The 26,461-nt window shown below is 44.7% G+C and overlaps 1 protein-coding gene across 3 annotated transcripts; it reads left to right on the top strand.

Annotated features, from left to right (window-relative positions):
- Window positions 1-417: 417 nt before the first annotated feature.
- Window positions 418-21,046, top strand: CBR4 (carbonyl reductase 4). Of its 3 annotated transcripts, none has more exons than XM_036856003.1 (5): window positions 418-2,168; window positions 3,785-3,905; window positions 4,641-4,777; window positions 7,450-7,584; window positions 7,671-8,091. In XM_036856003.1, exons 1-5 carry the CDS (start codon window positions 2,027-2,029, stop codon window positions 7,814-7,816), a joined length of 681 nt encoding a protein of 226 aa, XP_036711898.1. In that variant the 5' UTR covers window positions 418-2,026; the 3' UTR covers window positions 7,817-8,091. The 3 variants fall into 3 exon arrangements, with proteins under 3 accessions (XP_036711898.1, XP_036711899.1, XP_036711897.1); XM_036856004.1 differs by lacking the exon at window positions 7,671-8,091 and adding an exon at window positions 15,799-18,514 and having other exon boundaries at window positions 425-2,168; XM_036856002.1 differs by lacking the exon at window positions 7,671-8,091 and adding an exon at window positions 18,521-21,046 and having other exon boundaries at window positions 433-2,168.
- Window positions 21,047-26,461: the final 5,415 nt, after the last annotated feature.

Below are 26,461 nucleotides of genomic sequence, written 5' to 3'. Positions count from 1 at the left end.
AAAGATTTTATCAAGTAAAATTGTAACAAATGCTCGACTTTCAGCTTATTAACCCGGAGAGCACTGAGCACATCCTCTTCAGAATTGCAGTAAGTACTTTTGTTTGTTTGCAGCAGCCGAGGATGCTCGAGGCAAGACCGTTCAGTTAGCCTTTCTTGAGCTCCTCCTGTATGTTCTTGACTGGGCACCTGCCTCAACAACAGCTCCCTTTAAGAACGGTGTGCCGGGTGGGACAGGGGGAGGGAGGGCGGGGTCTGGGCTGAGTCTGACCCTTGTGTCCCACTCCTTGAGGCGGGTGAAACCGAGTCCCCCTAAAACTGCGTTTATGATTAACTCCTCTGTCCAAAATGTTATTCCTTTTCTTGTCCAATACCTGTTCTCCTGAAGATGCAGGAGAATCAAACAAGGGTTGGGGGGGGGGTGTTGAAACTGAGCAGGACCGTGTGAGACCCTCCCGGGTATAAAAGCTTTTCCACGTCACCTATTTCTTGTTCGTAGGAAAAAGGCTTTCCGCTTCCTAGACCTTTCCTGAGTTCCAAAGGGCAGATTCCAACAGTTACTTGTTAGCGGAGGGGTGCAGAAAGAAACAATAGCGCAAGATGGGGCAGAGTCCTGGTTTCTCCTCAGGGGACCTGCATAACAACCTGATACATGTCTCTGAGCTCTTCTGCAGGAACTAAGGTCCCACCCGGTGGAGGATGGTGACTTCAGGCCAAGCACAAGCACGGGGACCTAGACTGTTTGGAACCAGAGGCTGATGATTGAGATTCCTGGAACACCACCCTGTTACCTCACCACCAACCAATCAGAAGGGGGGTACACACTCCGCAGACCTCCTAGCCAATTGTGCCCATAAAAACTCCTTCCCTGAAACTGTTACCGAACCAAGTTCATGTGCCAGACACACAGTGAGGCCAACAATACTGACACGTCGGACTCCGGAGCAGAGAAAGGTTTATTGCAGGGCCATGCAAGGAGATGGGTGCCTTGTGCCCCCAAAACCGCCAAAGCATTTTTAAAGGCCAGGTAAGGGAGGGGGTGTGGCTGGTTGTTGCCCATTTTGTGTAGGAATCCCTTGTTCTTGCAGCTTCTCCACAAAGGTCAGGTCACGATGTTCCTGTAAACCTCCAACTAGACCAACGTTATTCTTTGTTCTGCAACTTTTTATCTCTGTATGAATGGAAAAGTGGTGTCCCCTTAAAGGTCAGAGCTTTGAGCACTGGCTCTCCTGTATATTTCAGGCTGCAGGCAACATTCTTAACTCAAAGTAAAAGCAACAGAATACAGAGGTTAAAGTGGAAGAAACAGACCCACTCTGGAGTCAGGCCTGTTCTTCCCTCTTACGGCCCTATACGAAACATTTCTCTGCTCCAGACGCGCCCCCGGTTTGGTTTGTTAGGCCTCACCCTGCGTGGGGCACATGAGCCGAGCTGGACAACAGGAAGACCAGGGTCTGCTGTGACGCTGACTCCGGTGTCCACTCCTTCACGGGAGGACCTCAGGTCTCAGCCAAACACAACCTGGAGAGTCCATCCCGGGTCCTAACGCTGTGGTCCCTGTGTCCCAACCCGGCATGGTCCTGATCTTACGACGGAACATCCAGTGTCCAGGGTGTTGGCAAAGCCGGAGCCCAGGGCCCACCGACTGCAGGGCAGCCCCTACCCCACCCACGGCACCGCGCCCGCGCTCTTCCGCCGGCACCGAGACTACAAGTACCAGCATGCAGCGCGGCCCCTTCTAGCCGGCTCTCGCGTCCCGTCTCTGTCGCCCCTGGATTTTCCCGCCCACGCTCGCGTCCGCGAAGGGCGTGGCGCCCGTAGCCCCTGCCCACTGACGTCGGCGCGCCGACGTGACGTGATGACGCGGCGCTCTGGGCGCCTCCGCCCTCCCGGGCTCCAGTCCGGCGGCGGGAGGCCTGGGGCGGCGCTTCGGTTTGTGGGAGCCGCTGTGGTGTGAAGGCGCGAGGCCGGTGGGAAGGGTCGGCCCTTGTAGCCTCCTCCTCCGGGTCTGCGGCTCCCCGTCCCAGATGGACAGGGTGTGCGCCGTGTTCGGAGGCTCCCGGGGCATCGGCAGGGCGGTGGCCCGCTTGATGGCCCAGAGAGGTTACCGACTGGCCATCGTCGCCCGGAATCTGCAGGGGGCCAGAGCCGTGGCCGGGGACCTGGGCGGTGGGTACCGACCGGAGGCGCCCCGCCTCCGCGCGGCGAGTGTGGACCGCGGCCGGTGCGGGTCCGAGAAGCCGTCGTGGGCGCCCTCCTCCCCGGGCCGGTCAGGCTGACCGTGTGGGGCGCGGGGCGGTGCGTGCCGCAGGTGCGGCGCGGTCTGGCGAGACTGTGCGGCGCGGTCTGGCGAGACTGTGCGGCGCGGTCTGGCGAGGCTTTCCGCCGCGCCTGCGTGTTCTTGCGCGTCGGTACGTGTGCGCATGCGCAGGCAGTGCCGGCCCAGGACGTTCGCCGCTCCTGCAGTCCTGGTTGTACCCGGTCGGCTTTCCTGTGTCCAAGGCACTGACGTCACTACGTTGCTTTGGTGACCATCACCAAGGGACAATGAGATTTGTTCCGCCGGATTCCTTGTTATTGCACTTAAACTCCATTTCCCCCCATTTATTAGGAATGGATTGTCAGTTGCTCTGCGAATTTCAGTTTCTGGAGGGTAGGGAGACAGGGTGCTGTGAGGGTCCGAGCTCGCAGCTGTTGTTGAGGTAGTAGGCGGGCCGGGAGCAGGGGCACCTGGGGCACCTGGTTCACCGTCGGGGACGGGGGGGCACCTTTACAGGAACGTCACCGACGGCTTCACCGAAGTGATTACGTGGGCCGCGGGTACGTTATGGACCAGGGAGCATCTCAGCCATACTTCTTGCTCAGATTCAAAGGGGCGAGAACGTGGGGGTCCTTCTGGGTCACCCCACGCCATCAGTGTTGGCTGGACAGGATGAAGTCTGCTGGTTGGGTTTCAGGGGTTGTGGGTCCAGCATGTCTTCAGATAAGAGCCGAGGGAGAGGCAGATGCTCTGGGGCCTTGCATTTCCTTGAGTTACGTGGTCCATGAGTGACTGGTTTCCACCCAGAAAGTGTCACTTCCCGGATGACCTACTGTCTTCGAATGTTTAAGGAGATAATGTTAATGTATTAGGCAAGGTTAGCCAGAAGATAAACAATTGTTTAGTTTTTTAAAAAATCTACAGTTTAGAGTATTAAAAAGGTGTATTATTAAATAAAGAATGCTTTCTTTGAAGTGTAATTTTTTTGATATTTAAACATTTCAAAAAAAGTGGATATGTTTAAAAAGCAGGTAAGAGTTGTTTTTAGTAAAAAAATTTTAGCATTTTTTTTTTAAACAGCTTCCTGCTTTGTCTTATCTCTCCTAATGGTCAGGCTTGAACAATAATCATTATAATATATGTGACATAGTTAAACAAACAAAAAAATCCTAGAGTTTATTTCAGGGCCAGGAAACCATCAAAAACCTAACTGAATTAGACGTTAAGTTTCAAAAAAAGGAATATAAAACAGAGAAAACTGTTGAATTGCATAGCATGGGGTCAGTGTCAAAGCTATAAATGTTGTTAGATGAATCATACAAAGTACTTTATTTCTTTTTACCCACCTGCCCCCATCCAGTTTGTTAGACTGAACTCCATGAAATGAGGAATCGGGGAAATAATCATGTTTTATCTCATGTTCTGGATAGAACAGATCTGGCTCATAGTAGATGCTTGACAAATGTGTATTGAATCATTTTTAAATTCAAGTTATAAGTAATTCTGATCTAATTTTGTTATGTAGGAGATCATTTGGCATTGAGCTGTGATGTTGCCAAAGAACATGATGTTCAAAATACATTTGAAGAGATAGAGAAAAACTTAGGTCGAGTTAATTTCTTGGTAAATGCAGCTGGAATTAACAGGTTGGTCACAAAGTTAAGTACATTTCTATATGTCTTTTTTTCCTTCTATGTCTTTGATTAGTATGAGTTAACATATTAATTAACTTGTTTTACTTCTAATTGGAAGAAGAACTATGTATTTTGAAACTTGATCTGTCAATCCACACACTTTTCATTCTTTTATATTGAGATTATAGTAGGGGTACAGTTCAGGTTTAACATTGTAATCACCGCCCATATTGAGCTGCAGAACTTTTCCAGAACCCCAGCAGGCTCTCTCAGTTTCTTCCCAATTAGTACTTCCTTATAGGTAACCATGGTCCTGACCTCTGCCACCATATATGTTTTCTCAGTTAATATTAATGGAATCAGAGTGGGTATTCTTTTTTTTTTTTTAATGAATTTAGGACAGAATATTTAGAATAATATAAAAATTTACTTTCTAAGCAAGGCATAGTGTGGCAGATACTTCATTCGAGCTATTTTGGCCACATGGCCCTACTTTGAGCAGTTAGGGGTATGTGCCCCTCTACCTGAGTGGGGTCAGGGCCTGTCCTCCAAGGGATCCTTTCTGGCTTATCAGTTGTTATTTTAGTGCCTCAAACCAAGTTTAAAAGGTGCTCTCTAGGTGTTCTAGCTCAAATATAAAGCACTTCTTGTATTCTGCATTCAGGAAAAATGTTACGTATTTCTTGACTTTTTAATTTGTTTTGTTTTATCCCAATTTTAAATTACATGGTTTTTGTTTTTTGGTAGGGATAACCTCTTAGTAAGGACAAACGCCGAAGATATGCTATCTCAGCTTCATACTAACCTCTTGGGCTCCATGCTGACCTGTAGAGCTGCCGTGAAGACAATGATTAAACAGCAGACAGGGTCCATTGTGAATGTGGGTGAGTCTGACCTCTGGATTTATTATTATCTCATGTACCATAAGAAAGTTATCAACTAATTTGGAACATATTTACTTGTGAAACTTGGACGGAATGTATCTTTATTATCTGTAGAAAAAGGATTGGATTAACTGATTAATCGGTAAAACAGGAATCACCCATTTACATTCTCCTAGTGGTCAAGCAGGTGTTATATGAGTGACACCACCAGGTATTGGGAAAGAGACAGCACGAGCCAGGTGATTCATGACAGAAGGTTCCCAGTGGGGAGTGGCTCCGATCCGGCAGGTGGTTGATGTGCACAAACGTGGTGCAGTTTGGCCAGCTATTCGGATTTGTTAAGAGAAATTGGACATCCTGGTTTTTTTTTAACTTTTAAAAATATTTATTTATTTATTTATTTTTGGCTGTGTTGGGTCTTCGTTGCTGCGTGCAGGCTTTCGTTGTGGCGAGCGGGGGCTACTCTTCGTTGTGGCGCACTGGCTTCTCACTGCGATGACTTCTCTTGTTGTGGAGCATGGGCTCTAGGTGCACAGGCTCAGTAGTTGTGGCACGTGGGCTCAGTAGTTGTGGCTCTCGGACTCTAGAGCACAGGCTCAGTAGCTGTGGCGCACGGGCTTAGTTGCTCCGCGGCACGTGGGATCTTCCCAGACCAGGGCATGAACCCGTGTCCCCTGCATTGGCAGGCGGGTTCTTAACCACTGCGCCACCAGGGAAGTCCGAACATCCTGATTTTTATGTAAAACCGAATTTTCAAACTGTGGCCAAGAAATTAAAAACTTTTTGATAGTGGGGGCTAAAAAGTGATTTCTACGGCTGTTGCATGGGTCACTAATAAATCTAGTTCAGAGGTCTAAGAGGAGGTTTACTTAAGAGAATAACCTTTTCAGTTTTTTAGGATGGATGTAAGTAACTCCTAGTCTTCAGTTCACCTGCCCCACAGGGCAGACAGACTGTAGAATGTGCCTATAGACCTTAAAATGCAAAGTGGCTTGAAGTTGTATTTCAGTCTGACAGTTTGAAAATAGCAGCATGCCATCTGCCTTTTAAGTGGTGATACCGTAGAAGGCCACAGAAGGGGGGTGCTGCTCTGTGAAAGTCAGTGACCCTGTTCTTTCTAATGCAGGAGCTGTCTTTCCAAGGCAGAATATAGGGTGTATATATAGGGTGTTAAACCAGAATATAAGGGTTTTTTAAGCCAGAATATAGGGTTTTTCTTTTTTGAAAATGAGAAAAAGAAAGAATACTGTGCTAATAAGAAGTAGAACGTTTTTGACATTTACCCTTAAAAATGTGAGAGGTCAGTTTTCTTATAAAAGCTTAGTAAATGAGTTGACCTTTGCCATCTAACACAGCCAGATATGATTTGGGTTCTTGTAAGCTGGTACACTGGCCTGTATGTTTCACCTGATAACGTGGGGTGTATTTGTTTAACTCTAAAATATCCCCCTTTTAGATATATATAAAAAGCCCATATCAGTCCTTTGTTTACATGCAAACTTTTAGACTCGTGCTGAAAGTAAATAAAAATAGGGTATTGAAAATAAACTAGGGCACTCTTATCACAGAGGGGACTACTTTAAACTGCGAGAAAGTCCATTGTGTTTCCGAAGTTATCACTCTGACAGGTGAACTGTAGCGTATGGCCTGAAATAAAGCTGCTCCGGCCTCATGCTCGGCCTTTCCTCTTAAGCCTGCGTTGTTCTTTCTTTTTTGTGTCTCTCCTTGTTTTTCTTTCTCCCCAAACCCCTTTCTGTGTCCACCTGCATTTCCTGTGTCTGATGTGTCTTTTCTCTCTTTCTGTGCTTCATATTTCTCTTCCTTTGTCATTAACTGGCATGTGACATCTAACGTGGTTAAATATTTTAATATTGGACTTGTTGATTATAATTTGAGAAGTATTTGGAATGTTCTCTTTTTCTAAAATTAAATTACTTTCTCAAAAATTTTCTGAGGCTCTTGATTAATTTTTATATCATAAGTACAGGTCACTGGTGGAGAAAATTATTTCCCCAATTTCTCTTCTGCAAGAATTTATTTCCATACAATTGATACTTGAATTACAAATTATTCTTTCATATTCATATAAATGAAGCCACCCAAGAATCTTTATAGTAGGCAGTACAGGTTAATACATCACTGAAGGTAACTAAATTGCAATTTTACAGATAGTTTGCAATTGAAACTTTGCTAATTTAGATTGATAGTAGTTGAAATTTAGTAAGATTTATCCTCAGATGAACTATTTTTTTTAGGTGGAAATAAATACTTCCTTACGTGTGTGGTAGAATCATAAAATCAGCCTTTATCTGACTTTTTTTCTGGTTTTAACCTTTTCCTACTGGAAGCCTTTGTAACTATTGTAGAATTTTCATCATGTTTGACCTCCTCAGAGATGAGAGTGGGTTCCTGTCACTTAATGGATCTGTTCTCAACCCCTGCCTGGCACTCAGGGTTTCCCGTGAGCTTCTTTAGGATCCTGTTTTCTCTGTGTATCTGAGCAGACTCAGACCCTAAGTCTTACTACTCAAATGACAATGGTTAGGATTCCTAATTTTAGCAAAGGACAGGGTAGAATAGTTTGTACCTTGTTTGTTTACTGCAGGGTATCTGAACATTCAGAATAGTAACCCCATTAATTGGTTTGAATTTGCTCTCATTTCTTTTTCCAGGAAGCGTTGCAGGTGTAAAAGGCAGTTCTGGCCAATCCGTGTACAGCGCCAGCAAAGGCGGGCTAGTTGCATTCTCACGCGCTCTTGCTAAAGAAGTAGCAAGAAAGAAAATTAGAGTGAATGTAGTTGCGCCAGGTCAGTGGGAACTTCTTTTTTCTTTTAATTTATATGCATCTGTGGCTTTTTACAATAACAGTAAAGACTGCTTTTGTGTCTGTAAGTACGTCATCACCATCAGGCACTTCTCAGAGGTGCTGGGACAGGAGCAGGGGACCCGCACTGTTACTCAGCCCAGGAGCAGTGCCGCCCAGGAGGGCGTGACCTCGGTCTGACGGGACTCGGGGCCGGGGCGCTGCATCTGTACTAAAACCACAAGAGAAACTTCTCACTTAAAAGTCAGTTGTATCTAAGTTAAGAACTCTCAAGAGCTGAATGTAAGAATTTCAAGTAAGTGGGCTGGGGAGTACTGGTAGCATACACCCTGCAGGTGAACGGGTCCACCTTTGTGTCCCTTTGGAGAACTGTTTCCATTTTCATTGTCTTTCTCCTCTTCTTGGGACGTTTCGTTGATTTGCCGCTCACTGGGATGCAGTATTTGTTAATTTAGACTTTGTCAGTTTGTCAAAGCAGAACTTTCCAAGTAATGCATCTATTGCCTAACATATTCCATACGTCTAGATTAAAGAAATAACACATCTTTATATCTAAAATATCTGAATAGCGCTATAATACAGTGTGCTTTTAATAACAGTGTGAACCAGAGGAGATAATCCAACAAGGCTATGTAGATGATGTCATTTGCACATTTCATGCAGTAATCCCCTACAATAACTGACGTACTGATGACCTCAGAGACATTGCTGGTTCGGTTCCAGGCACCGCAGTAGAGTGCATGTCACAATGAAGCGAGTCAACAAAACTTTTGGTTTCCCAGTGCATATATAAGCTATGTTTACACTATACTATAGTCTATTAAGTGTGCAGTAACACTATATCTATAAAAACAGTGTTCATACCTTAATTGAAAAATACTTTATTGCTAAAAAATGCTAGCCATCATCTGAGCCTTCAGCGAGTCAAGTTGTAGTGCTAACATCAAAGACCACTGATTACAGATGCCACAGCAAATACGGTAATAATGAAACAGTTTGAAATATTTTGAGAATTACCAAAATGTGACGCAGAGACATGAAGTGAGCAAATGCTATTGGAAAAATGGCGCCAATAGACTTGCTTGATCCAGGGTTGCCCAAAACCTTCAACTTGTAAAAAAACGCAGTGTCTGCAAAGTGCAATAAAACGAGGTCTGCCTGTACTCCAGAAAACCAGTGTTTGTAGAGAGAAAGAATGATCAGAGGTCACATATGTTTGTTTTTAAAATGGAGAAGATGCCTTTCACTGGGTGTCACTGTGCCCCAGAGAGCTACCCCATATTCACGTTAGAATTTCAACACAAAGAAAAATTTGAAGGAAAAAAGATATTTTACGCAGACTCAGGAGGAAGAAACGTCTTTTGAAAAGTCACTCTGGGAAGTAGTAGGTTGTAACAGTGATTTTAGCTGTGGTTGCCTCTTTAGTGAGCGAAGGGGGTGCTCTGAGGCCTGCTGTGTGACGGTGCGGGGGGCAGTGGTGGCACGTGGTAACAGAAGTGAGGGCATGCACGCCGGCCCCCGCAGGTTCTAGCCCGTGTGCAGGAGGTATTCCTCAGAGGAACTCAGGCTGCTAAAATCCGACCTGTTTGGGAGTGGCCGACAATGAAGGTGGTTAGAGAGGTGGCAATTTAACGAATCTTCAGGAGTAGAAGTCACGGGGAGGGGGGAGCTCGCAGTAGAGCTGGCTGCCTGTGGAGAATCCATCAGGAACACTGGTGTTCTTGTGAAGCCTGTAGGAAGACCAAGCCAGCAGGGCGCAGGTCACCTGGAAGACAAAGCAAATGTGATGTGGGCTCAGTGCCACGGCAGTCAGAGCCTTCTGAAGAAGGCGAGGGGGACGTGCTATAAAGTGCACCTGTTCCTTTCACTGTGCTGACTAGGGGCATTCCACACGAGTTGAAAGTATTGATGGATTAAATAGGACGCAAAGCCAATTTAGCCTGGTTGGTCTGTTACAGGTAATTGGAAAATATTGAAACAGAATGATGGGAATTATAGTTTGGGTTGCTAAAGGCTAAAGAAATTCTCCAACTTGTGCTAAGACTTTTAAAATAAATTGGAATGTACAACTTACAGCTGGTTTGTTGCTTTTCAAATTAGTTGCCCCAGTTTGTAACCAAGTTTATTCCGTTTGGTAGCCATCTGCACCCATGAACACAAAGCATTCTGCAAACGACTGAAATCCCACTTTGAACTTAGATTTCCACTGTGTGCTGAGTGACCTTCAGGGCAGAAGGGAGAGGGGGTGGAGTGACTGGGGACACACTCCTTCAAGGCAGAGCTGCAGAACCAGCCTCCACCTGGACCAGAACAGGCGCAGGGTTAGGAGGAAACACCTTTGCTGAAGCACAATTCAAAAAGGTTAAATTGCCCCAAAGCTCCAGTTTTAGACACACATCTCCCTTTCTGACGTCCACACGTTCTGAGACTCCCGGGAGTAACTGAAACAGCCAACGAGCACGCAGGCGCCAGAAGGCAGCACTGTGGGTGCACGGAGTCCGCAGGACGGTGGGAGCAGGTGCGAGCGCTGCAGAGTATGCACGTGAAAACGTGTCAGGCGCTCCCAAACGTGGAAGGCAAAGTCTCCGGGACTGTCCTGACACTGTCCTGTCGGAATAGGCCAGAACCACTGAGGGTACGAGTACTAACGACAGTGCTTCTAAGATGAGTCAGAAACGTACCAGGTAGCGTCCCAAGGTGTACAAACCAGTTAAGCACATATAAAGTTAGTACTGGTCCAGTTAGAAATACAAAGTGAAAATTATGGAAGCTGCCTCAAATACCTGGGGTTCCACAAATTTACAAGCAGACCTGTGTAACAAAGTAGACTCTAGTTTTAAGGAAACATTGCAGTTCAGTATTCCAAACACAGTGTCAGGTCCCAGTGGTAACCTCAGAAATCACTTGTCTGGAGAGTAGAACCATTTATATGTTTGTACAAATTTGCAGATAACAAAATAAACAAAAAAGTAGAAAAGACCTGTCCGAGGCTGACGTTTAGTCTGGTTTTTTTTTTTTTTTTTCAAAAGAGTTGACAAGTCCACGAATTGAGCAGGTTGATATCCGGCTGTTGGTTCTCGTGTGAGCTGTGTGGCAGTGGAGCCGGTCCCAAGCTGCTCCCTGGAGGTGTAGACAGAGAGCTGGGGTGGCTCACAGCACACGGGGGACACGAGAGCGTGGCGGCGTGAGAAAGTGTGCACTTTGCCTAGCCCAGATGCATGTCAGAGCGCACGCACACACACACGCACACACACCACAAATATACACGCTTATGTATTTGTCAGACATACACACATTTGTGTGTTTATCTAAAACTTACTAAAATAACGATTGATTATGGTTTTTGTTTTATGGAGAAGGAAGCCATTCATTAGCCTGTGAATTGATACTCATAGATATGAGTAGTTTAGAACCTGAATACTTCTGAAAGGATTAGAAATAGTTCTAAAATGATCAGAAAAAGTTCTAAAATGAGTAGTTCTAAAATGATTGCGAAAAAAATCAAGTAATGAACTGGTGCCTAGAAAAAAATTTCTTGTACCTTATATTTTATATAAGATCTTTATTTTAAAATTTTGTACTGATTATGGGATAATGTTAGGTGGACAGGATCTTAGTGATGATTTATTCCAGTCATCTTAACTGTTTAGAAGACTGGGCCCCAAGAGACAGAGTGAGTTGCCCAAGGTTCCACAGCTAGTTTTTGGTGGAACTGTTACAAAAGCTTTATCTTTTGATTACCAGCTAAGGAAGGCTTGAAAACCATGACCCCTTAGATTTGTTTTATATCATTACAAGATTTAGGTCTCCTTGTCCTTTTGCTATTATGTTCTGTCTAAAATATCTGGAATCTTCCAATTTTATAACTTTTACCTTTACATTATTTGCCTTTTGACAAATTACTAGTTGATAAAAATCGCCTGGATTAGTTAAGAGACTAATAAAAAAGTGCTAAAACTCAAATCTACATCATCACTCATTAGCTGGTGTGATAGACGGTTTGGTTAGTGGGTTGTTGAGGACAGTGAGTGTTCTGTGTCTCTGCCAGTCGCCGTGGGACCTTTGTCCCAGCTTGCTGTGGGCACTGGGGCTGGCCCGCTGGGGGCTCGTAAGGAGGAGGCTGAAGTCCACCCTGGCCGCTCTGCTCCGTGGGCCCTAGAGCTGGTGTTGCGTTTGGCACCAGTGCTGAACCAGCAGGGACCAGGGAATTGTTGGAATGTCCTGGCAGGCCTCTTGCTCTACAGCGTTCCTTCGTCCCAATTCATTGTTTAGTCAGAGACCAGCTGAGTTCAAGCATTCCAAATCCATGAACATTTGATAAATGACTCGATTTAGATACATTCATTTTTGGGGGGAAAAAAAAGAAAAAAAGAAAATCTCAAAGCTGCACTGTGGTCTTGGCACTGCTTTCTGTGTGTGTGTGCTTTGTACAGCCCGATTGATTTTCGTGTTAGCCGAGTTTAACCATGTATAGAGTAGATGATTTGTGGCTTGGGGCAGCATGTATGTGCTTCCCTCTGTTTTAGGGATTGCAGTAGTGTGGGTGATGAAGAGTTAACTCTAGGTCACGATGATCTCAAAGCTGGATGGTTTCAGGGTAGTGCAAGTGTTCCTACTCCTGATTCTAATCATTTGTTCAGCAGACTTCCTGAGTGTCCCCTGTATGTGAGGGCTGGCAACGCTCCAAAATTGCAAACACGAATAAGCTATTTCTGTCACAAGGAAAGAAGTACAGTGGGAAAGACAGGTGTATAGACAGATAATTACAGTGCCATGTGATGAATGCCAAGCAGGTACCCCTGTGATGCTGTGGAAACGCTGGAGAAGGAATGCTTAATTTTGTCAGAGTTAATTAGTTGTCGAGGCAACAGGCTAAATAGTGCAAATCCAGTTTGTATAGAAAGGGAAATTTTATGAGTGTTAGGGATGTGTGTTTGTATAGCCTTTCCTAAAGATCTTACTTTCTAGTGCAGTTTACACTGAAGGAAAAAAAAAACCTGTTGCTAAAAAATGTGGACACTGAGTAGGGTGACCTTTATTATCTTGGCTGTAGTGTAATATATTATATTGGCTGCGCTATAAGCATGGTGTGAATATGCTTCATTAATTAGAAGCAAAGTACAAGTTGAAATGGTAGCATTAAATCGAGTCTATGGATTATTTATTAACTTTATTTTAGATAGTAATTTCAACTGGATTCTTCAGATCCTTTAACAGAGTTGATAAACATCAGAATTGATATGTTTATTTTTTATGTTAGTTTTCCTCGTCACCTGCAAATGGAGTTTCCAATTAAGTTAAAAACAGTTAAAAAGCAAATCATAATAGGAAAAACAAGGAACAAGCAAAAATAATAAATTAGGCTATCGTTTGCTGCCTAATATTTTTAACTTTTTAAAGATAAATTAGTTGCTAAGCTTTGGTATTACATTAACTATAAATTTCTCATCATGGATAAATGTTACTGATTGGAAAATATTGAATATGAGAAACAGAATATTTGGTAAATTGAAACTATATTGGATGCATTGCTTTTAAAAATGTGTTTTCAATAGATAACACAAATATGTACAAAATTCAAAAGTACAAAAAGGCATAGAGTGAAAAGTGAGTCTTCTCCGGCCATTCAGTTCCTTCCTCAGAGGCAACCAACCACAGTCAGCTAGTTCTCTCTGTATTTCATATATAAGGCAGTAGAGCATATATATATATATATATATATATATATATATACTGTCGACTGAAAAAAAAGCACAACCTAAAAGTTGAGAATTAGGTTTTATTTGGCAGACTTTCTGAGGACTTAAGCCCGGGATGCAGCCTCTCAGACAGCTCCTAGGGGCTGCTCCCAAGAGGTAAGCGGGGAGCCAGGATGTAGAGGAGTGTTTGCAACAAACACAAGGTAGTCGGAACATCAAAAGATGACCGTTAATTAAAGAAAACCAGACATCTCAAGTTAAGGAATTTGGCACTTTTCTGTGTATGGGAAGATGCAAGAGTCTGGGCTCACTGAAATCATTCCTTTGATCTGCACCTCAGCTCTCTGGGGCCAGTGTCCTGTGCTTTCCTTCCTGAGTCCCCTCAGGGCTCACCATTGGGGGCAGCTGTAGTGGCTTGATGACTGCAACAGCCTTTGTTTACTTTTTTTTTGGCACCGAGGCTTGTGGGATCTCAGTCCCCAGACCAGGGATTGAACCCGTGCCCCCTGCAGTGGAAGCACAGAGTCCTAACCACTGGACCACTAGGGAAGTCCAGCCTTTGTTTACTGATATGGCAGGCAACATTTTTCATTCACACTACATATTTTTAAGAAAACACAAATTGATCATACTATTCACAATGTTCTGTACCTTGCTTTACTCATAGAACAATCTATTTTGGAGTTGATTCCATATAGAGAACTGCTTCACTTTTTAAAATAACAACTCTATGGAAATATAACTCACATACCTCATAATTCACCCATTTAAAGTGTCCAATTCAGTGGGTTTAGTGTAGTCACAGAATTGTTCCATCATCACCGTGATACATTTGAGAACATCGTATTTTCATCAGCCCAAAAGAAACCCTGTAGCCGTGAGCATTCACTCCCCATTTCCCACCAACCTCCCCAGCCTTTAGCAACCACTCATCTACTTTCTGTCTCTGTCATACGAAGTGTGGTCTTTTGTGACTGCTTCGCTATTTTTAATGGCTGAGTTAAAAGACAATAATGTCTGTTTTATGGGTGCACCGTAATTCATTTAAGCCGTGCCTCTCATTGGGCACTTCGGTTGTTTCTGATCTTTTGCTGGTCCGACTAGTAATGCAGTGACAGTACTTGTAAGTGATTTATTTTGCACATGGGTGAGTATATATATATGAGTGTCATCTTGGGACTGAACCTGCCAGGGCTCAAAGGGTATGTGCACTTAACATCTGGACAGATGGTACAGCAGTCATGTATTTCTACAGGGCACCCTAAGTGTTTTGCTCCCTCTCCCCCCTTTTCTTAGCTGCAGAGCTTTTATGTTTACTCCTGGGACAAAGTCTTGGTGGCAGATTCTTGCAGAAGCTTGAAGCTACTTAAAACAGATATTGCTCTAGGTGCTGTTGTGTGCTGTTCAGTGTGGTGTTGATTTTTTACACTGCTTCCCTGTACACTTTTACAAGCATAATATTAGGACATACAAATTTGTTCTGGTTAAAACCTTGGTCTAGATTTTGGCAACAGCCTTGTTTTATCTCCCTAAAAAAGTGTCTGGGATTATTTTAATTCCTTCTAGGTCCTAGGAACTTATATCAGAGAATGGACATCTAAGAGAGAGCCATATCAGACAGTGCACATCCCACAATTGGTAGTACTGGTGTCTAAAACTGGCTGAAGTCCTGGCGTCTTATTTAAATATAAGCTCTCTGCTGTATATCAAAATATTCAAAACTAAAATAGTGACCAAGTCATATGGAAGCGAGACGCTGTTTATTTATACTCTATAGCTAGCCAGAAATGGGTCAGGGAAGTACATTTCCTTGGGAGCTGACCAAATACAAGCTCTCGCTGGACAAGAACCGCACACTTGCTTTTCTGAGAAGGCGCTTCCTGTTCCTGAAGAGCTCCTGTCTTGCAGAGGTGCGCTGAGCGTGCCGTCACGGGTGTGGAGCTGCAGCAGCGGCGTCCTTGCGCTCAGTCAGCCGAGCGCCTGCGCTCAGTCGTCTCGCTGTCTTACGGCGTGACCGCTGTGCAGCCCACTGAAGCCTCTGACTCCCGTAGGCGGCCCACAGTGACGTCACCTGTGGGCAGTGGCACCAGCTGGGAGTCTGTAATTTTCATAGCCCCGCTTGAAGGGGTTGTAAACATGTATGTGGTCAAATGAGTAGTAACGTGAAATTTCCAGAGCCTTATAAATAAAGTGGGAGAACGCTAGGGGAGGGCGTCCTCTGGGGCCGAGGAGAGATCATAAATTGAGAAACAACACAGGCACAAAAACGGGTGTGTGCAATGTTTACAAACTACTGATATCTCTGCTCAGGTCCTACGAGATTTGATAGAGAGTCTAGGAGACTTTATATGCAGTGCCCTGGTTGTGGATATACTTACAATTAAGGATCATGTAATTCATGAGCTGTAGCATAAAATGATAGTGAAATTTGGTAGAGCCTGGACTACTTTATCACTAGAGACTAACTTCATGTTTTTGTTTGATTTCTGATAAATTAGGGGACGATATATATGAATTTGAAGAAGCTGCAGTTAGAGTTTTAGGGCAGTAAAACTGCTCTGCGCGAGACTGTAGTGGTGGATACGTGATGAGATGCATTTGTGAGAACATAGACCTGTCCAACGCAAAGGGCGGCCCCTGAGGTAAACCATGACTTCACTTAATAGCGTATCAGTCAGTGTTGGTTCACCAGATGCAGTGTGCTAAGGCAGGGTGTTAATAATTGGGGGGTGCCCGGGGAAGGCGGTGTGATATGAGGTATGTGGGGACTCCCTCCACTTTCTGATCAGTTTTTTTATAAACCTAAAGCTGCTCTAAAAAATAAAGTCTATTAATTTAAGAAGAAAAAAAAAAAGCTGCTGACAGTGAGAGGACGGTGCTTGCGTTTGGGACAGGTTCCTGCCCTCTGTATCCGACATGATGGTCCAGGAGGAGAAGCCAGCGTTGGGGACGGCTTCCCTCCCTCTCAGCCTGGCCTCCGCCCCCCACTGCACTTTGAGGCTTTCAGCGCAGGGTCCAGCGCTGGCCGGCAGCTGTCCTGTGAGGCCTGTCCGTCCGGCTGTCCGTTCCCAGTGGGAGAGGCCGTGGAACTCCCCCTGTGAAATGACGCCCTGATCCTCCCCTCAGTGGGAGCGGTGGAGGGAGAGCCAGCCCGCGGGGCGGGGGCCCGAGCAGCCTGACCCGGTGCTGGACCCGCGGGCTCCGCTCTCTCCTCGACAGATCTGACCCCTCACGGACGTGAGTCCAGGCCGTGGTGTCGGACGAAGCCTGTCTCCTGTCAGAAGCACGCGTGTGTCAGTCTGTCTGCCGCGGTGGCTGGCTCCCGTGGCTCTCTGGAGGACCAGGTCTGTCCCACGGCCGCATCTCCATGGCAGAGGCCTGTCTGCCTTCTCCCCGTTTCACTGCCTGGATCTCCCTTCCTGTCTGCGGTCTGCCTTCCAGCACCTCGCGCCCTGTTCCAGATCTGCCTTTTTCCCAGGGTGAAAACACTTCCGGTGGCCTCTCACAGACCGTGTGGCCTTACATCCCCCCAGAAGCAGGGCACCTCAGTTCCCTTCAGCACAGCCTGAGTAACAGCCCGGTGCTTGCTGAACAGGAGCTCTTCCAGCCACGCGGCTGCAGTGTAAGAACTGAGGCCTTTGAGGGGAAACACGACGACCCGTGACGAGGCATACCTTCATCCTGGAGTCGTAGCCATGTAGAGCTGAAGTCTGCCGTTCTCAGTCTGCTGCCCCTGCTTCACGAGACAGGAGCAGCCTGCAGTTCAGACGGTGCGTGGTGCCCAGCCGTTAGCTTGCAGAGTGCAGCAGAGCGGGGGACGGAAGCTAGTGGGGGGTGTCCTCACCCAGTGCTCTGCTTGCCGCGAAATGCCACCTCTGAGAAGACGTCAGCAGAGCCACCTAGAAGTTGAGCTAACCGGTAGTCACGAGGTCTTTCTTGCAGCGCGTTTTTACTGTAGTTTATTGAGGTCTGTTTTGTTTTTTAAGATTAAAATGCATCATTGATTTTCTGCCAGGGGTTGAGAGTTAGTGGGGAAATATTTTATGCCAATTTTGCTAGAATTCAAAACAACCTTAGAGTAAATAATTGTATCGTGAACTCTTTGAGAAGATGACCTGGATATTTAAATGTTAGATTCGTGATTTATTCAGTCGACGTTGTAAGCATGTGAAGTGCGTTCTCTTCCTGATTCTCTTTTCTGAGGCACCTTTGACCCTGAAGTGTATCCAGAGGCTTCGGATCCGGGAGCCCTGCGACCCTGCTTGTTGGGTAGCCGCAGCCCGTGCAGTACTGGGATCTTCCTGTAGGTGGAGCTACGCTCACAGCGCACCCATGATGCGGTTTCATCACAGCTGTACTTTGCCTTCTTTTTTTAAGTCTAAATGATGAGTAGCGTACAGAATGCTGATTATAGAAGTTATTGGTAATATGTATTCATATGTATCAGACTAATCTCACAAGATTTCCTTAATAGATATGCAGTTCTTCTGTGCTATGAACCATTTAGAACTGGTGCTCCATATACTATGTCACTTTAACTACAGCTCTTGCTACTTGAGAACATGTTCTCTGCAAGCCTTATTGCACACAGCACTGCCGTGTTAACTTTAAAATTTTAAAATTTTCTGTATATACTTGCATCAGGATTGGATAATTCCATTAGATTCTTTTCTTATAGGAACATTGGAAATACTGGTCTTTCTAATCATCAGCTATCTTAGATATAGCACATGAAACTAATTTTTGTCAGAACTGCCAAATCAGGTCATGTGACCACGTTTGTGATGCTTTCCTTCCCTCTACTCCCCCACTCCACCCCTAATCAAGTGAAAATTAATCAGTTGTGTGGTTCTTTGTGTTCACCTCTATCCGGATATTCACCCAAGTTCCTTTTGTTATAATTAGGGGTGCAAGTGAGTGTTTCCTCCCTAGGTTACAGGTTCCTTAAGGAATGGAATTTTTATTCATGTTTATAGCTATCCACTCATATTGTGCTACGAGTTGGGTCAAATATTTTAGTGTTCAGTAAATGTTCATTGGGTTAAATTGAATAAAAAATGAGGACTTGGATACTGATTGCTAGCAAAACTCTGTATTTCCTAAACAAGGTTTATTAATCATCTCAAATTTTCAGCAGCGAATTTATTTTTTTTTTTGAAATTGAGCAAGTGTCTTAGTGTCTGCCCTTTTCAACTAAATGAGCAAACATTTCTCTTTCAGGATTTGTTCATACAGATATGACGAAAGACTTGAAAGAAGAACATTTAAAGAAAAACATCCTTCTTGGGAGGTTTGGAGACCCCCTTGATGTGGCCCATGCAGTCGTGTTTCTTTTAGAGTCTCCGTACATTACAGGGCACGTCCTGGTGGTGGACGGAGGCTTGCAGCTCACCATGTAGCTGACTAATATGGCTATTATTAGAGTCAAGGGCACATATTGTTATACCTGCATTCGCTAATCAAACCTACTGATGCTACAAATGTTGATTTCTATCTTTATAAGAATATGTCTGTAGAGGACAGTGTGTGACCAGCTGTGCTTTCTAAATGCCATGTACCTTCCAGGCTGCAGCAGTGTTAGTGTGTAGTCACCCCTCGGTACCCACAGGGGTCTGCCCCAGGAGCCCCAGAGTCTTCAGATGCTCCGGTCCCTTACGTACCATAGCCTCCACAGTATTTGCATATAACCTACATATACTTTAAATCATCTTTAGATTATGCATAATACCTAACACAGTGTCAACGCTGTGTAAATAATTGAAGTACAGTGGAAATGCAATGTATTTTTGGAATTTGTGGAATTTTTTTTTAATATTTTCTATCCGTGGTTGGTTGAATCCATGGATGTGGAAGTCATGGATGCCAAGGGCTGACTGTATAGGCATTTTGCAAGTGATATAAACAGATGTTATCTTAATTTATACATTTTATGGCAAAAGTGGGAAAAATTATATGGTCTAATTGTCATTAGTTATTTCGTTTTATCAGGCTGAATACTCCAGAAGTTAACCTTGGAGGCCATTGCCAAAGTAAGAGTATTTACAGGGAATGGGTAGGTGTCAATACCTTAGCAGCCCTGCTAAAGTTAAACATTGTATCCCTTTTGCCCCTTGGACAGTCATTTGATTTACAGGTTGAAAATGAATGTGGAGTTTGGTTGCTTTGAGTGGCATTGCTCCTCCTTGAGCCACTGGGCACAATAAACTGCAATTGCAAGTGTGGACAGTTGACCCATCCTGTGGAAATTCTCAAAGATGGTGAGGGTTAACCCTTACTGTTTTAATACCTGGTACAGTTGTGAGCTGCGTAGATCTCATCAACTTAGGAAGTGGAAGTGTTTTGTTTTTTTAAATCCACAAAAACAGTTTAGCAGGCTACTTAAAAACAGCAATAATAATATTCTTGCCTGACATTTTAGAAAACTAATAATTATGAACAATCATAAATAAGTAAATATGCAGTAACAGTGAGTTAAATGTCTTACAAGGAACAGGTTAAGCATTAGTCTTAAAAGAAGATGTTTGCCTGAGGTTAGAGATGAAGACACAAACTGTGAGTGAGAACATCAGATGACGTCTACTTTGCACTGAGCTGTTTTGTGGGGAATATCGTGATCATTTTAAATGTCACTGGATTCATGTTGATTTTTATAATTTGTCATTTTAAAATGTTTTAAATATTTATTTCACCTTAAACAGCAATCTTTTTACAGTCTTATTGGAGCCGAAATGATTTTATGTAAACAGATTTAATTTTATATTGAAAGTCGGTGCAAACGTATTAATAGGATATATTAAATGAATGCAGAGTAATACAAGTAAAATAACAAAGTCAAATCTGTGTTCCAAATCAAGATTCCTGATTCCTTAAAAATTCTTTTGCACTGATCTTCAAAATAGCCTTCTTTACTTCGAGAAGTCTGTTTGGGACGTGAGCAAGCCAGTTAAGTGTAAGTTACTGTTGTGGCCGGACGGTCTGCTCACCGCAGGCACGGCGGTGCACAGTGCCCGGCGCTCGCAGGGAAGCAGCGGTCGGGGCGGTGTCCGGCGTCCTGCGCACGGAGCACGCGCTTCTGCAGCGCCGCCTGTCCGCAGGCCTTGCCGGGCGGCCGCGGGCCGGCGCCCTCCTCAGACTCACGTGCTCCGGACCCCGTGGGGCCGCCTCGGCTGGTGGTCGGCAAGGAAGCAGGTGCCACTGGAACGAATGGCGCTGAGGTGTGGCTTACGGATGGATTTAACCTTCAAGTGTGTATATTCACACGTCAAGACATGACCCCTTTTGAAGCGTCCACCCGCTCCCGCCCACATGGAATTTCTGGAAGGTGGAGCGAGGCCTTAAACAGGTGCAGCCAGCCGCCCCCGCCCCCGCCCCGCAGGTGACGTCTCCATCGGCTCCCACCGCCCGGGTGGGATGTGTTTCGTGCTCTCATCCTGGTGCTGAAATGGGTTGCCAGCTGTTGCTCCTATTCAGAGATTCAAGAACTTCAGTGAAGTCTTAACAAGATAACTCAGCTGCAGCTCTTACATGGCTCTTAGGAGCCTACAATCCAGTCTGTTGAGTACTTGTTAGGAAATGGTTTATGGTTTTAAAGCCAGTGTTAACGTGTTTGCATGGGACGTTTTTAAATTTGTGCTTTTCATATTTATTTTTGGCTGCGTTGGGTCTTTGTTGCTATTCGCGGGCTTTCTCTAGTTGCGGTGAGTGGGCTTCTCATTGCAGTGGCTTCTCGTTGCAGAGCACGGGCTCTAGGCACTTGGGCTTCAGTAGTTGTGGCACGAGGGCTCAGTTGTGGCGCACAGGGTTAGTTGCTCCGTGGCATGTGGGATCTTCCTGGACCAGGGCTCGAACCCGTGTCCCCTGCATTGGCAGGCGGATTCCCAACCACTGCGCCACCAGGGAAGCCCCCATATTCAGTTTATAAGAGGGTTTTTAACTGCTTTCTAAGAGAGAATATATGTTGTAAATTTCGGGGCAATAATTTATGTGAAGAAGATGATTTATGTGTATGCTTCTGTTATCTGGAATAAAGGGAGAAGATTACTCTGGACATTAAAGAGTTATGCCTTACATTGCTGAAACATTTTCCCAAGCTTTTTAGATGGAAGTATTTGTAAGTTGAAAGGTCTTACCACTGCCCTAACTTGACAAACATACTACGAAGGATTTAATAATTTTTAAGTTTCTTTTATATTAATTTTATCTTTCAATTACATTGCAAGCTCCTGAGGGTAGAAACCATACGGTGTTTTCATTCTTTTCGTTTTAGTTAAATGACTCACTAAATATTGGTTGAATACCTACTAAGTGTCTTGTACATCTTTTGATTCCTCCACCTTACCCGCTCAGCTCTGAGAACATCTGGTACATCCCAGAACTACACTGATAAATCCTTTTATATGTTTTGATTCAAGATCAACAGTCATTACATTGTGCTATAGTGGAGGGAGGGGTGGGTCATTGAAATATCAATACATCTGTTCCTTCAGTACACATCCTGGAATATTCTGTGACTCCTTTTTTGGCCATTTATCTCTGACTTTGATGCTTACTTTCAATTTATAACTGAATTTGAAATGCTAAGCCAATCAACTATTTTCTCTTAGGCAACATGACTGACTTGGAGGAATTACCACCAGTTTAATTTGGAACCCTTGGACTAATCATCCAAATGGGTGTGCTATCGGTATCACCTGGAGAATTTTTTTCCCCCAAATTTAAACACAAGTCAGGAGCCCTGTCCCTGGGAATTTTGCTATGGGTGGGGGGGGGGGGGGGGAAAATGTGGAGGTGCTTTTAGGAAAAGTTTTCAGTGATGCACAGTGTTCATTACTTCATTAAATAAGTATTTATTCATTCCTACTGCACACCAGACACTGCTAGTCACGGGAGGTATAGTGGAAACGGACCCTGGTTCCCTGGAGCCCACAGGCTAATTGGTTTGGGTCGTGGGCAGGCAGACCTTCAACCATCACCGAACGTCAGGTTACAGCTGAGGTGAGCACGGGAAGAGCGAGGAGCTCTTGTTGCCATTGAATCCTCTTGCTCTTGCGATTTGAGCTGCTCTGGAAGGTCGGGAGGGGCTTCTCTGGGGCAGGATAGTTGAACTAAAAGTGAAGCCTTCGTCCAGAGGCAGCAGCGCGTAGGGCTGCTCTGGGGAGAGGGAAGATGCCGAGTTCGATTTTAACCAGGCTGAGTTGAGGTGTCTTGCCGCTAAGAGGAGACCTCAAATGCGCATGCGCGAGGACCTCCCGGGGTTGGGGGCGTGGGGGCAAAGGGCGCACGGTGCCTCGTCTCCGCGTGACGGTAATTAAGGAGTGAAGAGCGTGCCCAGGTGAGATTGCGGATCCGTGTAGCACCTGACAGGTGCCGCGTGCAGTCCTCAGGGAGGGAGGGAGGGAGGGGGCCCGGGGGAGCCAGGTGGGCCCGGGAAAGAGCCTGAGACGCGCTGGTGGGTGGGAAACAGGAGACGCCGGTCTTCACGCTGCCGCCGCCGCCGCCGCCGCCGCCGCCGCCGCCGCCGCCGCCGCCGCCGCCGCCGCCGGTGGAAGGTTTTCCGGAAGGAAGGCGTCCTGAGTGTCGGTTCTCCTGGACTCGGTGAGTCGCGAGTAAAAAGGGGCTCTAGTGACGCGGGGATCTTTGGTTACGTGAACAAGAATGAATTTGCGGATTGGTGGGGACAGGAGGCAGAAGCTTGTGGGGGAGGAAATTAATTTGGGGCTTTACTTCACGTTACAAAGATCAGTTCGGCAAGGAAAAAAGCCTTAAATGTCAAAATGCTTAGTAGAAAATACAGCTGACCCCTGAACAACGCGGGCGTTAATCTGCGTATAACGGTATCCCCAGCTCCTCCGACCGCGGGCCGTGTGGTAACTTTAGCGTTTACTACTGACAAGCGTCTGCGTACAAGCGGAGCCGCGAAGCTCAAACCTGTGCTGTTCAAGGGTCAAGTGTATACAAGTGGATATTTTTCAGACCCCAGTATGTGGCAAGCGTTCTTAAACATGGAAAGAAAAGATTGGTTAAATGGATTATGTTAAAATTAAGACCTTGTGTTCATCAGAAAACACCTTAAAATTATTAAAAAGGCTGATTACAAACTGACGGAAGGTTTTATGCAACATAGATAAGTAATAAACAGTTGACTATCAAAAATATGTACTGAGGGCTTCCCTGGTGGCGCAGTGGTTAAGAATCCGCCTGCCAATGCAGGGGACACGCGTTCGAGCCCTGGTCGGGGAAGATCCCACGTGCCACAGAGCAACTAAGTTCGTGAGCCACAGCTGCTGAGCCTGCGCTCTAGAGCCTGTGCTCTGCAACAAGAGAAGCCACCACAATGAGAAGCCCGCGCACCACAGCAAAGAGTAGCCCCCGCTCGCTGAAACTAGAGAAAAGCCCACACATGGCAACAAAGACCCAGTGAAGCCAAAAATAAAATAAATTAAAAAAAATATGTAATGAACAAAAAATCAGTAATAACCCAATGGGAAAATGGACAAAAGATACAAAACAGGAATGTTACAGAAAAGGAAACATAGCCAACAGGTGTTGAACATATGTTGAAATTAATTAGGGGAATGCAAATCAAGACCATAGTGAGATTTCATTTGACGTTCAAGTGGCAAAAATGAACAAGTCTGATAATTCCAAGTGATACAGAGCAGGGCTTCTCAAACTTTAACATGAATCCCTTAAAGATATTTTTTTTTTTTTAGAAATTCACGTTCTTTTATTTATTTATTTATTTATGACTGTGTTGAGTCTTCGTTTGTGTGCGAGGGCTTTCTCTAGTTGCAGCAAGTGGGGACCACTCTTCATCGCGGTGCACGGGCCTCTCACCATCGCGGCCTCTCTTGTTGCGGAGCACAGGCTCCAGACGCGCAGGCTCAGTAGCTGTGGCTCACGGGCCCAGTTGCTCCGTGGCATGTGGGATCTTCCCAGACCAGGGCTCGAACCCGTGTCCCCTGCATTGGCAGGCAGATTCTCAACCACTGTGCCACCAGGGAAGCCCCCCTTAAAGATATTTTAAAACTGCAGCTTCTGATTTAGCAGATTTGGAGTGGGCCCTGAGATGCTGCTTTTCTAATAAATTTCTAAGTTGATGCTGATGATCTGTGGACCACAATTTCGGCTGTAAGGTTGTGAAGGATGCAGACCAACAGGGTCTGTTAAATGTGACGTTGCTGTTGGGAGTATAAATTGGTAGACAGTTTGGAAAATGGGTAGGTGACTTGTAAAGTTGAGCACACACGTCTAACCCTACTATTAACCCAAGTCAGTTCTTCTTGCACCTGTGTACCAGGAAACATAGCAGAACCTGTCAGGTTTCTAACCAGATCTCCTCAGAACCCTTGCCATTTTTTTGCATATTGGTCTTGGTGTTGCTGTGCTTTCACTCCCAATAGCCAATCACCTTTGTCTCTTTGTTGACCGGCTGCCCTAGGGCTGTGCCTGCCTGCACAGAAAGCTAGATGTGCCTGGGAATTCATGTCCCCCGGGGGGTGGGGAGGAAGCCAGTGACTGACTGGTGTTGGGGGGGCGTTAATACACCAGCACCCGTGTCCCCTGGTGGGGCAGCTCTGAGGTATGACTGTCTCCAGGGTTTCCACATCGGATTCAACCACAGTTACCTTCTGTAGGACTTTGCTTCATATCACAGCCTTACTTGGGCTCCCTTATTCCCTGGTTCTACTTCTCCACTCTGTTACTGGTGTTCCCTGGATATACTTTTTCTTTTCTTTTCTTAACATGGTATACCCCTCTACTGAGGTGTTTTTTAAGCAAGTTTTTGTAGTTTCAGCATACACATCTTTCACATATTTGTTAATTCTATCCCTAAGTATATCGTGGGTTTTTTGAGACACAATTAATATATAACATTATATTAGTTTCAGGTGTACAACATAGTGATTTGATATTTGTATATATTGCAAAGATCACTACAATGAGTCTAGTTAACATTCTTCACCATACAGTTAAAAAAAATTTTTTTTCTTGTGATCATTGCCAAGACGAATATCAAGGAGTTTACTGCATATATTTTCTTTTAGGAGTTTTACGATTTCAGTTCTTATTTTCCAGTCTTTAATCCATTTAGGATTAGTTGTTGTTAGTGGTATAAGATAATAGTCCAGTTTCTTTTTTTTTCATGTGGCTGTCCAGTTTTCCCAGCACCGTTTGTTGAAGAGACTGTCCTTTCCTCATTGTATATTCTTGACTCTTCTGTTGTAAATTAACTATATATGTGTGGGTTTATTTATGGACTCTCTATTTCTGTTCCGTTGCACTACATGTATGTTTTTAAATGCTGATACCATACTGTTTTGATTACTATAGCTTTGCAATATAGTTTATAATAAGGGCGTGTGGTGCCTCTAGGTTGGTTCTTCTTTTTCAAGATTGCTTGGCTGTTAAGGGTCTTTTGTGGTTCCATGCAAATTTTAGGATTGTTTTGTTTTGTTTCTGTGAAAAATGCCATTAAAATTTTAATAGAGATTGCACTGAATCTGTAGATTGCTTTGGGTAGTAATTTTTAACCATATTAATTCTTGCAGTCCGTGAGCATGGATTTCTTTTTTTTTAAATTTTTTTTTTTGAAGTACAGTTGATATACAATGTTGTGTTAATTTCTGCTATACAGCAAAGTGATTCAGTTATACATATACATACATTCTTTTTTATATTCTATTCCATTATGGTTTATCACAGGATATTGAATATAGCTCCCTGTGCTATACAGTAGGACCTTGTTGTTTATCCATTCTATATATAACAGTTTGCATCTGCTAACCCCAACTTCCCACTTCATCCCTCCCCCACCCCCCCTCTCCCTTGTCAACACAAATCTGTTCTTTAAAGACATCACTTTTTGATGGATGAGTGGCTTGCTTGTACAGGGAGGGGAGAAGTTAATGATGGCCATTTTGCAGACTATCACACGAACAAAAGCCTTGAAAATGTGCATCTCATTATAAAACCAGTGATTCTATTTCTGGGGATTTTTCTAAGCACATGAGTAAAGACGTGTCAAAGATTTAGCTACATGAAAGTTTATTTTAGAATTGCCTGTAATGGTGAAAAATAGGAAACAACCTAGATGTACAAAGATAAGAAATAAGTATATTTATTGTGGCCCTAATATATGCAAGACACTGAGTTGAGCCC

This window comes from Balaenoptera musculus, chromosome 6, assembly GCF_009873245.2.
Source record: "Balaenoptera musculus isolate JJ_BM4_2016_0621 chromosome 6, mBalMus1.pri.v3, whole genome shotgun sequence".
Taxonomy (NCBI): domain Eukaryota; kingdom Metazoa; phylum Chordata; class Mammalia; order Artiodactyla; family Balaenopteridae; genus Balaenoptera; species Balaenoptera musculus.
Note: the sequence above shows the minus strand (reverse complement) of the source record. Positions and strands in the feature narration are given on the sequence as shown.